General features: G+C 35.9%; 1 protein-coding gene across 1 annotated transcript in view; it reads right to left on the bottom strand.

Annotated features, from left to right (window-relative positions):
• Window positions 1-12,952, bottom strand: part of LOC141258799 (aminopeptidase NAALADL1-like) — a 52,088-nt gene extending 39,136 nt beyond the window's left edge. The window contains exons 1-4 of the mRNA XM_073673934.1: window positions 12,649-12,952; window positions 1,957-2,129; window positions 422-543; window positions 113-232 (exon numbers count right to left, since the gene is read on the bottom strand). Coding sequence (XP_073530035.1) covers window positions 113-232; window positions 422-543; window positions 1,957-2,129; window positions 12,649-12,845 — 612 coding nt within the window. The 5' untranslated portion in view covers window positions 12,846-12,952. The remainder of the gene's footprint in view (window positions 1-112; window positions 233-421; window positions 544-1,956; window positions 2,130-12,648) is intronic.
• Window positions 12,953-13,911: the final 959 nt, after the last annotated feature.

Raw genomic sequence — 13,911 nt, 5'->3', positions numbered from 1 at the left:
TGTACAGCTTGCGAGTGAATTAAACTAATAGACGCAACAGGGTAATCTTTCTTTAAATTTTAGATTTTAGATTAAAATGATATTATACGTATACTTTAAAGGTATAGCTCACCTTGTTAACTCTGCCTATTCCTCCATATCGTACAATCGCAATGGTGTCGTTCAGGTTTATTATATTAGCGAGGTACTGAAAATCACTTATCCTGCCAAAATTTGCAAATACGAGTTTTCCCTGAAGAATAAAATCAAAACTCCATGAAAAATGAAGAAATATTGTACAGCTCACATGCAAACCTATGTATCTCCATGGTTACAGACTACATATAAACCTTTTGTAGTCTGATCCCTTAGCCATGCATTTTTCTTGGCCATCTACCCCCCTTTTTAATGCCTGACAGGTGACCTCTAATCCAAAGCATACCTTAACGGTACCATTAGGTGCGTATGCAAGAAATGGCTGTAGGATGTTTGGGTCTTTCTGGTCTTCAGTAAGCTGTGCCTCCATTTTGCTTGACTCGAACTTGAGGTCACCTTCTGGACTCCCTGTAAAAAAAATAATGGTAAAAGATATATAACATACCTAATGTATATGTACCTAACCCATATGATACATTTTTCATTAGGGTACTGTAAGGATTGTGGACTTTACTGCAGCGTTCCTACCCCTGAAGACACCAATCGCATTGTGTGTGAATAATGTCTTGTGTCTTATGTAAATATTGTATAATGTGAACTGTATTGAAATGTACAGAATAGAATAAGTATAGAGTAGGACATATAGTATAAGATAGGTAATATAAGGATAGATAGTTGACTGAAGAATAGGTAGTGACGTAAGGGTAAGATAGGATAGAGTTAATGTTTGAGACTAGCCCATAGTGGAAGGGGGTTAGTGTTACGGCAAGTGACTGCTTTCTATAATTAGTAAGTGAGCAGTGCTACCAAAAGGGTGATCCATAGGAAGAGGAGACCTAAGGCCAGGGATAGTGAGATCCTGAAGAATATTGATTGACAAGACATAGTGGGCTTCCGGAGAAGGATCCATGGAAGAGGATCTGAGTCATGAAACCCAGAGGTTGTAACGCTAAAGGTAACGGACCTAAACAGTACTGAGTTCACAGCACTAGTGGTAGATTCAGGGTTCCAATAGTGGAAGAAATAGGACGCGAGTCCGCTGAGCAAGTAAGGAGACTTATTGATCAGGACTGTAGCGAATTAGGGCGAAACAGTGTGCTTCACTGGCCCTAGAGAAGACTGCAGAAGAAGGATACTGTGTGAAGGAAAAATGCTCTGTACTGTAGAGGAAACGACAATAAGACTTTGTACCAGCTATCCCTTATACATAACCCTTACCAAGTTATTGTTCAGTAAAGCCTCTGTGTTTGAACGATGGTCTCCTTTATTGAACTGCGGAACCTATGTTCCTGGCCAGTCCACACCACCGACTACATGCAGCCTGCACGGGTGTAAGGCCCTCACAGCACAAGTCCACACACCCAGCCAGGACCCACGCTTTCATGTAGTGCGCCAAGGTGTGAGAGGAAAAGAGTGCCTCGTCTGAGGCTAACACACTGCGCCGTGCTACAGTACCTTCATGTAATTTATCCAGAGAACTACCGAAAAAAAAACCTACTACAAAAAAAAAGTTAGCAACAGCCACCAATCTAACAATCATGCCTTATCCAGCTAATACAAAGCGACTGCTTAATTTAATCAAAAATTAATAAATATATAAATATGTATATAAAAAAGCATATAAAAATAAATATATATATATATAAATACAAATAAATAAAAAAAAAAGATATCTCGCTATATAAAAAGTACCCCCATTATGTGTTAAAATAAAAAAAAAGTGGTATGTTCTGATGGACAAAATTAACCAAGTTTTGAAGAGGTAATATCTGTAGCAATCTTGAGACTCCCTTTATTATACATGTAACCGGTGCCACTTACACACTTTGACGTTGTTTGGATTTTTTTCATCTGGAAAGGACAGTAAGACATGATATCGTTCCTCCTTGGCTTCATCCAGACCAGTCTTTGAGTCCTTCCAGCGAGAAAGTAGAAGCTGCACCAACTCTTCATCCGCACCACTCGTGGCCACGTGGGGCTTCTTAGACAGTGTTCTGCAGAATAAGAGATAATTGTGATTGTAAGGGGAAATATAATATTAGGATAAGTCTGATATTCATATGATTAATCTGCACAAAGGGCCTCAAATCTGTGAACTCTTCTTGCAGGTCAGGAGGCTAACAGGAACTCAAAATGAAGGGTGATATCTCTGGGACTACTGTGATGGTCATTCCTGATACTTTGGCCTGGGCTTCAAAGGATGGGCAGATGGTCCTTTGAAGCCAAGCTGGACATCCCTCATTTACTATAGGAAGGTGGGTGGATGGAAGAAAATGAGCTATTTAATATGCAATGTGCTCGCCTCCTTATTAGCCCACGGTGCAGATGCAGACCTGCGATTTTCATATTAAAATATAACGCCGTCCTGGAAACTTGGGGGTCAGCCAAGCCAAGGGTGAGCCATAAAACTTCCCTACCCTCAAGGGAACAGAAGAACAACTTTAGACAGAAGCGTTTATATTTTTGTGTTATTTCTCCTATTTTATAACTGTTTGCACATCTGTTTGTCGCCTTCTTGTTTGCGTTTTAGTCATTTTCTTGTAAGCACTGTACTTTTAGATTATTATTTATTATTATAGTGCCATGTATTCCATGGCTCTGTACATGTGAATAGGAGTATACATAGCAAACAAGTACAATAATCTTAAACAATACAAGCCAGCGACTGGTACAGGAGGAGAGAGGATCCTGCCCGCAAGGGCTCACAATCTACAAGATTAAATATATAAAAGCTTAATGTTAATAAGTTTTCATTTGGTCCTTGTAAAGGATCCATAGGCTTTCAGAGAGTGTGTGGCCTTTTGGCTGTCGGACAGTAATATGCTGCACATTTCAGAGAATCATCACCCTGTGTGTTTAATGAGTGGCAGCAGCGCGGTGTGTATCCGGGGTGTGTGGACTGTGTCGGGGTGTGATTTATGCTCACTTTCTAGCCTATAACAGAGGTTGAGTGCAAGATCCAGTGAAAGTAAATAAATTAACCCTTGCACCCTACACCATGTTGTCACGCAAGGTGTGGGAAAGACTTAGTGCAACACAAAGGGAAGAGGGAAAAGGAGCTCAGACTCTAGGGAAAGTGGGGAAGTGGAGATCTCCGAGTCTGGTCTAGTGTCACCCTGTCTCAACTACCATCCCTATATTGGCTCTTCACCAATCGCCGCACGCATTCCTCACCCTGTCTTTCCCTGGCATTTGGCTAAGGGAAGGGAGGAGATGAGCACTAGGGAGGAGGGAAGGGAGGAGATGAGCACTATTCGATCTCCACTAAACACTGTAGACAACAAGGGTAGACAAACAAGGGAAAATTGCTTAGCTTTAGACGACTCCAGACAAATGTACACACGTCCTCAAGCCCCAGAGAGGACGAAGTACTGCTCTTGCTAAAGCCTTCAAATGTAGTAATGAATATCGCCGGCACCTCCCTCTGAAACACAGCAGGTATTTATACACCCAGGCAGGGTGTTAATTAGCAGAAGGAAGGTAGCCGCTGGGTCCTAGAGACAACCTCTAAGAAGATGTCTGTAATGCCAAACGTAGGGATGTCCTGCAACCAACTGCAGGGCGACTGTCTGTCATCTCTGACACACCTGTGACACACGTGCTAAGAAGTGTGTCTGTGATAGTGATGTATGTTTAAAACATTGAGCAACAAATGTATCCATATAACACAACTATATTGTGACACATTAACATTTGAAAAAGATTTTCACTATAACTGTCCAAACTATACAATAGAGCAGTGAAAAAAATATATTATTTCAAAAGCAAAAAACTACTATAATACTGCCCTCTATGTACAAGAATATAACTACTATAATACTGCCCCTATGTACAAGAATATAACTACTATAATACTGCTCCTATGTACAAGAATATAACTACTATAATACTGCTCCCTATGTACAAGAATATAAGTACTATAATACTGCTCCTATGTACAAGAATACAACTACTATAATACTGCCCTCTATGTACAAGAATATAACTACTATAATACTGACCCTATGTACAAGAATATAACTACTATAATACTGCTCCTATGTACAAGAATATAAATACTATAATACTGCTCCTATGTACAAGAATATAACTACTATAATACTGCCCTCTATGTACAAGAATATAACTACTATAATACTGACCCTATGTACAAGAATATAACTACTATAATACTGCTCCTATGTACAAGAATATAACTACTATAATACTGCCCCCTATCTACAAGAATATAACTATAATACTGCTCCTATGTACAAGAATATAACTACTATAATACTGCTCCTATGTACAAGAATATAACTACTATAATACTGCCCCTATGTACAAGGATATAACTACTATAATACTGCCCCCTATGTACAAGAATATAACTGCTATAATACTGCCCCTATTTACAGGAATATAACTACTATAATACTGCCTCCTATGTACAAGAATATAACTACTATAATACTGCTCCTATGTACAAGAATATAACTACTATAATACTGCCCCTATGTACAAGAATATAACTACTATAATACTGCCCCTATGTACAAGAATATAACTACTATAATACTGCCCCCTATGTATAAGAATATAACTACTATAATACTGCTCCCATGTACAAGAATATAACTACTATAATACTGCCCCTATGTACAAGAATATAGCTACTATAATACTACTCCCATGTACAAGAATATAACTACTATAATACTGCCCCTATGCACAAGGGTATAACTACTATAATACTGCCCCCTATGTACAAGAATATAACTACTATAATACTGCTCCTATGTACAAGAATATAACTACTATAATACTGCTCCTATGTACAAGAATATAACTACTATAACACTTCCACTATGTACAAGAATATAACTACTATAATACTGCTATGTACAAGAATATAACTATTTTAATACTGCCCCTATGTACAAGAATATAACTACTATAATACTGCCCCTATGTACAAGAATATAACTACTATAATACTGCTCCTATGTACAAGAATATAACTAATATAATACTGCTCCTATGTACAAGAACATAACTACTATAATACTGCCCCCTATGTATAAGAATATAACTACTATAATACTGCCCCTATGTACAAGAATATAACTACTATAATACTGCCCCTATGTACAAGAATATAACTACTATAATACTGCTCCTATGTACAAGAATATAACTACTATAATACTGCTCCTATGTACAAGGATATAACTACTATAATACTGCTCCTATGTACAAGAATATAACTACTATAATACTGCTCCTATGTACAAGAATATAACTACTATAATACTGCCCCCTATGTACAAGAATATAACTACTATAATACTGCCTCTATGTACAAGAATACAACTACTATAATACTGCCCCTATGTACAAGAATATAAGTACTATAATACTGCTCCCTATGTACAAGAATATAACTACTATAATACTGCTCCTTTGTACAAGATTATAACTACTATAATACTGCTCCCTATGTACAAGAATATAACTACTATAATACTGCTCCTATGTACAAGAATATAACTACTATAATACTGCCCCCTATATACAAGAATATAACTACTATAATACTGCCCCTATGTACAAGAATATAACTACTATAATACTGCTCCTATGTACAAGAATATAACTACTATAATACTGGCCCCTATGTACAAGAATATAACTACTATAATACTGCCCCTATGTACAAGTATATAACTACTATAATACTGCCCCTATGTACAAGAATATAACTAATATAATACTGCTCCTATGTACAAGAATATAAATACTATAATACTGCCCCTATGTACAAGAATATAACTACTATAATACTGCTCCTTTGTACAAGATTATAACTACTATAATACTGCTCCCTATGTACAAGAATATAACTACTATAATACTGCTCCTATGTACAAGAATATAACTACTATAATACTGCCCCTATGTACAGGAATATAAGTACTATAATACTGCTCCCTATGTACAAGAATATAACTACTATAATACTGCTCCTATGTACAAGAATATAACTACTATAATACTGCCCCTATGTACAGGAATATAAGTACTATAATACTGCCCCTATGTACAAGAATATAACTACTATAATACTGCTCCTATGTACAAGAATATAACTACTATAATACTGCTCCTATGTACAAGGATATAACTACTATAATACTGCTCCTATGTACAAGAATATAACTACTATAATACTGCTCCTATGTACAAGAATATAACTACTATAATACTGCCCCCTATGTACAAGAATATAACTACTATAATACTGCCTCTATGTACAAGAATACAACTACTATAATACTGCCCCTATGTACAAGAATATAAGTACTATAATACTGCTCCCTATGTACAAGAATATAACTACTATAATACTGCTCCTTTGTACAAGATTATAACTACTATAATACTGCTCCCTATGTACAAGAATATAACTACTATAATACTGCTCCTATGTACAAGAATATAACTACTATAATACTGCCCCCTATATACAAGAATATAACTACTATAATACTGCCCCTATGTACAAGAATATAACTACTATAATACTGCTCCTATGTACAAGAATATAACTACTATAATACTGGCCCCTATGTACAAGAATATAACTACTATAATACTGCCCCTATGTACAAGTATATAACTACTATAATACTGCCCCTATGTACAAGAATATAACTAATATAATACTGCTCCTATGTACAAGAATATAAATACTATAATACTGCCCCTATGTACAAGAATATAACTACTATAATACTGCTCCTTTGTACAAGATTATAACTACTATAATACTGCTCCCTATGTACAAGAATATAACTACTATAATACTGCTCCTATGTACAAGAATATAACTACTATAATACTGCCCCTATGTACAGGAATATAAGTACTATAATACTGCTCCCTATGTACAAGAATATAACTACTATAATACTGCTCCTATGTACAAGAATATAACTACTATAATACTGCCCCTATGTACAGGAATATAAGTACTATAATACTGCTCCCTATGTACAAGAATATAGCTACTATAATACTGCTCCTATGTACAAGAATATAACTACTATAATACTGCCCCCTATATACAAGAATATAACTACTATAATACTGCCCCTATGTACAAGAATATAACTACTATAATACTGCTCCTATGTACAAGAATATAACTACTATAATACTGCCCCCTATGTACAAGAATATAACTACTATAATACTGCCCCCTATGTACAAGTATATAAATACTATAATACTGCTCCTATGTACAAGAATATAACTAATATAGTACTGCTCCTATGTACAAGAATATAAATACTATAATACTGCCCCTATGTACAAGAATATAACTACTATAATACTGCCCCCTATGTACAAGAATATAACTACTATAATACTGCTCCTATGTATAAGAATATAACTTACTATAATACTGCCCCTATGTACATGAATATATCTACTATAATACTGCTCCTATGTACAAGAATATAACTACTATAATACTGCTCCTATGTACAAGAATATAAATACTATAATACTGCCCCTATGTATAAGAATATAACTACTATAATACTGCCCCCTATGTACAAGAATATAACTACTATAATACTGCTCCTATGTATAAGAATATAACTTACTATAATACTGCCCCTATGTACAAGAATATAACTACTATAATACTGCTCCTATGTACAAGAATATAACTACTATAATACTGCCCCCTATGTACAAGAATATAACTACTATAATACTGCCCCCTATGTACAAGTATATAAGTACTATAATACTGCTCTTATGTACAAGAATATAACTAATATAATACGGCTCCTATGTACAAGAATATAAATACTATAATACTGCCCCTATGTACAAGAATATAACTACTATAATACTGCCCCCTATGTACAAGAATATAACTACTATAATACTGCTCCTATGTATAAGAATATAACTTACTATAATACTGCCCCTATGTACATGAATATATCTACTATAATACTGCTCCTATGTACAAGAATATAACTACTATAATACTGCTCCTATGTACAAGAATATAAATACTATAATACTGCCCCTATGTACAAGAATATAACTACTATAATACTGCCCCCTATGTACAAGAATATAACTACTATAATACTGCCCCTATGTACATGAATATAACTACCATGGTACTGCTCCAATGTAGAAGAATATAACTACTATAATACTGCTCCTATGTACAAGAATATAACTACTATAATACTGCTCCTATGTACAAGAATATAGCTACTATAATACTGCCCCTATGTACAAGAATATAACTACTATAATACTGCTCCTATGTACAAGAATATGACTACTATAATACTGCTCCTATGTACAAGAATATAACTACTATAATACTGCCCCTATGTACAAGAATATAACTACTATAATACTGCTCCTATGTACAAGAATATAACTACTATAATACTGCTCCTATGTACAAGAATATAACTACTATAATACTGCTCCTATGTACAAGAATATAACTACTATAATACTGCCCCCTATGTACAAGAATATAACTACTATAATACTGCCCCTATGTACAAGAATATAACTACTATAATACTGCTCCTATGTATAAGAATATAACTTACTATAATACTGCCCCTATGTACAAGAATATAACTATTATAATACTGCTCCTATGTACAAGAATATAACTACTATAATACTGCTCCTATGTACAAGAATATAACTACTATAATACTGCCCCCTATGTACAAGAATATAACTACTATAATACTGTCCCCTATGTACAAGAATATAACTACTATAATACTGCTATGTACAAGAATATAACTACTATAATACTGCTCCTATGTACAAGAATATAACTACTATAATACTGCTCCTATGTACAAGAATATAACTACTATAATACTGCCCCCTATGTACAAGAATATAACTACTATAATACTGTCCCCTATGTACAAGAATATAACTACTATAATACTGCTCCTATGTACAAGAATATAACTACTATAATACTGTCCCCTATGTACAAGAATATAACTACTATAATACTGCTCCTATGTGTAAGAATATAACTACTATAATACTGCTCCCTATGTACAAGAATATAACTACTATAATACTGTCCCCTATGTACAAGAATATAACTACTATAATACTGCTCCTATGTACAAGAATATAACTACTATAATACTGCCCCCTATGTACAAGAATATAACTACTATAATACTGCTCCTATGTACAAGAATATAACTACTATAATACAGCTCCTATGTACAAGAATATAACTACTATAATACTGCCCCCCTATGTACAAGAATATAACTACTATAATACTGCTCCTATGTATAAGAATATAACTACTATAATACTGCTCCCTATGTACAAGAATATAACTACTATAATACTGTCCCCTATGTACAAGAATATAACTACTATAATACAGCTCCTATGTACAAGAATATAACTACTATAATACTGCCCCCCTATGTACAAGAATATAACTACTATAATACTGCTCCTATGTATAAGAATATAACTACTATAATACTGCTCCCTATGTACAAGAATATAACTACTATAATACTGCTCCTATGTACAAGAATATAACTACTATAATACTGTCCCCTATGTACAAGAATATAACTACTATAATACTGCTCCTATGTATAAGAATATAACTACTATAATACTGCTCCCTATGTACAAGAATATAACTACTATAATACTGTCCCCTATGTACAAGAATATAACTACTATAATACTGCTCCTATGTACAAGAATATAACTACTATAATACTGCCCCCTATGTACAAGAATATAACTACTATAATACTGCCCCCTATGTACAAGAATATAACTACTATAATACTGCTCCTATGTACAAGAATATAACTACTATAATACTGCCCCCCTATGTACAAGAATATAACTACTATAATACTGCCCCCTATGTACAAGAATATAACTACTATAATACTGCTCCTAAGCATAAAATCCATCTCAAAATTGCATGCTCAAAAACAACACAGTTGTAGTTAATGGTAAAACTTCAAGCTACCACAATATGCGCATGTAACCTAGCAAGCAATTATGTAATAAACTGGAAACTTTTTAACTGTCTTTATTGTCTACATATGCCTATATATCAGATTAAGTTTGGTCACCAAGGATGTACACAAAGTTTGTTTCATTGTTTTTATACTTTGTTGTGGTGTATAATATCGATCGCCTGTGGGGGTCCATCATCCGCCACCGCCGACAACCACCTATCTTTAAGTACAGTGGCAGAGAGATGTACAAAATGAACGGAGCTGGTACAGCAAAGCGCCATACACTGTAACAGCCGCTCCCAGGTTCTGCAGATCAGCCCTTATTTAGTTCAAGAGGGTCACTTGTATTTTATGTAGTAGTTTTGCACATAGATTACAGTGTTAAAATAGTTGATGCAAAAAAAAACCCCACTAAAATTGAAAAAAAAATAATGCAGAGAAAAAACAATTCTGCTACGGGTTTAATGTACGGTAATATGTTTTTGGACTTCTGCTAGTTAAAGGGAATTTGTCAGCACAGAATGACTGTGTTAATCAAGCACAGGCGCTCAGTACACCCTCGGCATGGCCAAACAGTTCAGTGCCCCTTCCCACCTACCTGTTTTTCCATTTTTTTAGCATAAATTAATAGTACACATGAAAAAAGCAACCTTGTGATCGATCTTATCAGAGAAATCTGCTTCTTTCTCCTGCAGAACTGATCATTCATTCTCAATTCATGGGTAAAATCTGTATTCAGTAAAGACAGACTTTCCCATTACTGAGATAGGAGAGGACAGTTGGTGCTCATAATGTTTTATGAAGAGGGAGGAGCTACAGGAAGAAACAGACATTCTACTGCAAGTTCCATAGAACTTTATGAGTGCCAACTGCCGTCTATCTCAGTAATGGGAAAATCTCCTTGAATTTACCCATTAATTAAGAATTTTGAGAAAGAATGATCAGTCCAGGAGGAGAAAAAAGATTTCTTTGATAAGAAATATTAGAAAGTTTCTTATTTTAAAGTGTACTGTTGAAAAAAAAATTAAAACAACGGTTAATCTTGAAAGCTGATTTCAAGCATCTGTGGAATTAATGGCGCTATATAAGCTAAATAAATCTGACATCCGAATACGGACTGCAATGTCTCCACCGGTCTTAACTCTACTGACCTGAACTCAAGAGCCTCATTTATGCCCTATGAGGCCATATTTGGGTCAGGAAACCCAGAGCCTTTTCAGACATTGCAGTCCGTACTTGGACTATGAATGTTGGACGTGTGAAACCAGCCGTAGGCTATGTGTACAGAGTCATTTTGCTGAGTTTTCAGAGCAGAAATTCAATGTTTTTGAAGAGCTTTGAGATTTGGAGAGTTTTCGCTCCAAAATCTTCTACTTGCGTTTTATTGGAGGGGGGGGGGGGGGGGATTTGGTGATGTAGTTACAAAACCACAGTAGACGGCTGTACTTTAGGCAAATCACAGTAAAGCAATGCACCATGGATGAACCATATGAGCACAACCTTCTACATTTAGGTCATGGCAAGACTCGAAAAGACATATTCCAACAAAAAGAAGGCAGATGTATTTACCAGCCCCTTCTTTTTGTTATGTTTTTTTTTAGATGCTGTGGCCTCCAGGATAAGAAAATGAATATAATGGAATTTAATTATATTTCTGCGTGCTGGAAATACGGAGGACACCATGTTCGGGTAGTCAACAGAAGCCATTTGGCTCTGGCATTGTGGTCTTTGTTGGCCAAATCGCATCCAACTTAAGGCCAAACATCCAGTAGGTTCCAACATTTGGCAACAGTTCCTGTGCAATCGCATTACTTTGCCATTTACAGATGTATGTTTTTCGCCCATTCCTTTCAGCTTGAGTTATCCACAAATCAGTGGCACAAGTTGAGCAGCTTCAAAAGGAGATTTTTTTTGCCCAATTGTTCACGACACTCATTTCTTGATATCTCAAGCTAAAAGTAGAGTTAAGGAAGGAGACATCAGTTGGCAGTGATCTTCATTTCACAATCAAAATCAACTTAGGAAAATAAACTGAATGCACAGTAATAGAAAAATAAGGCTAATTTCAGCAAGAAACAGTGCCACACTAGAGTAAATGGAGTAGAGTTGCAATGCAAAACACAGCCTATGGACAGGAGTGGTGCTGTTTTTTTAGAAGTAATTAGGTTTTTCCAATTCTGGGCTATCTAACTTTAGATCTTTGTCCATTCAGGTTCTCAGAATTGCAGGAATCATAACTTCATCCAATGTCAACCATACAGGGCCAAGCATACACATTGTGACTTTTGGCTAAAAATTACTGTTCAGGGTTTACTCAAAAGAAAAAAGACAAAACCCTACTTATTTGTTCATCTGATGGAGCATACAAAACAAATGGGAAGTTGGGGAAGTAAAAATTGGAGAGCTATTTCTATCTATGCCAAGTGAAGGTGTTGGGTCTCACCTCAGATTCTCCTTGATCTTCTCATTATCCACCTCCTTCATGAATTGTTGGATAAACTCTTCATCAAGATCTTGAGCAAGATTCTTCACCCATTCTGGATCGGCACCACCCGAAATACCAAAATGTCCTATCAGCAGTCCGATGGCCAATATGACCAAAGCCCCAAAAGAAATCCCCAACACCTTCAACCAATTCATGGTCCCTCAGCCTCCGAGATGCCTCAGAGATTGCGTTTCACTCGATGTGGTAACTCTTTACAACTGTTACCCTTTACACTTGCACTTCACTCTTCATAGTTACTCTTTACTCTTCAGATAAGAGCATACTAAGAATATGGTTAACGATTATCAGAATGAAATTGTGGGTCACAATCTAGCGGGATAATAGAAAAGATATCGAGCTAATTATTCAAAGAACCAAGTCCATAAAATAAGACTAAAATAAATTAGAAAATAGGAAATGGGACTGACAGAGATAGCCAAGTACAGAGCTTGGTTATCTGTCTCCATCAGTCTAATAGACATTGAATGGGACGCCAGCACACAGATGATATGAGGTACCAGATTTTGGAAGTAAATTTAGGAAGAGAGAACAGTTATATTAGTGAAGTGATAGGCCAGACTCAAGAAATGTGATTTCAGCGCATGCTTGAAACTGTGGAGACTGGAATGTTGTACCCCAGACAATTCGATTAATTCCCTTAGAACTGGCATGGCGCAAGAGAAATCTTGAAGACGGGAGTGTGAGAATCAGCTTATAGAGGATGTTAGTCTTAGATAATAAGGGAAACTGAGAGCATGAGTAGGGTGGTGTTATGTTCTGCTACCAAAGCTAAGGAAAGAGAGGAGATCTGTCCCTACTATAGGACTCAGCTGAATCCCTACGATGAAACAGGGAACCTGATCCTGCGATCATACCTGCTAAAGTCCTAATCTAGTCTGTACGGAGACCTATAGATGTGGGGAGGGAATCCCTACAAGTACTAAGGACTGGGAGGAATATGGGACACCTCCTAACAGAAATAGTAGCAGACAGACGAACAAACAAAATAGATAGAACATAGAGGTCCGTAGACCAAGCAAACTAACAGAGCTAGATACAGAGCACAGGCTAGCTAGAAAGTAGATATACAATGAAGTCCAGCAAAGCCAGAAGGGCGGAGCAGGATTAAATAGGCCAACAAGGTCATGTGACCAGCAAAGGAAAAAAAAACTAACAGCAAGGTTCTAACAGTACCCCCCCTTCTAAGAGGATCCTCCGGAT

This window comes from Phyllobates terribilis, unplaced genomic scaffold (assembly GCF_046119375.1).
Source record: "Phyllobates terribilis strain yellow unplaced genomic scaffold, ASM4611937v1 Scaffold_3__8_contigs__length_932513732, whole genome shotgun sequence".
NCBI classification, from domain to species: domain Eukaryota; kingdom Metazoa; phylum Chordata; class Amphibia; order Anura; family Dendrobatidae; genus Phyllobates; species Phyllobates terribilis.
Note: the sequence above shows the minus strand (reverse complement) of the source record. Positions and strands in the feature narration are given on the sequence as shown.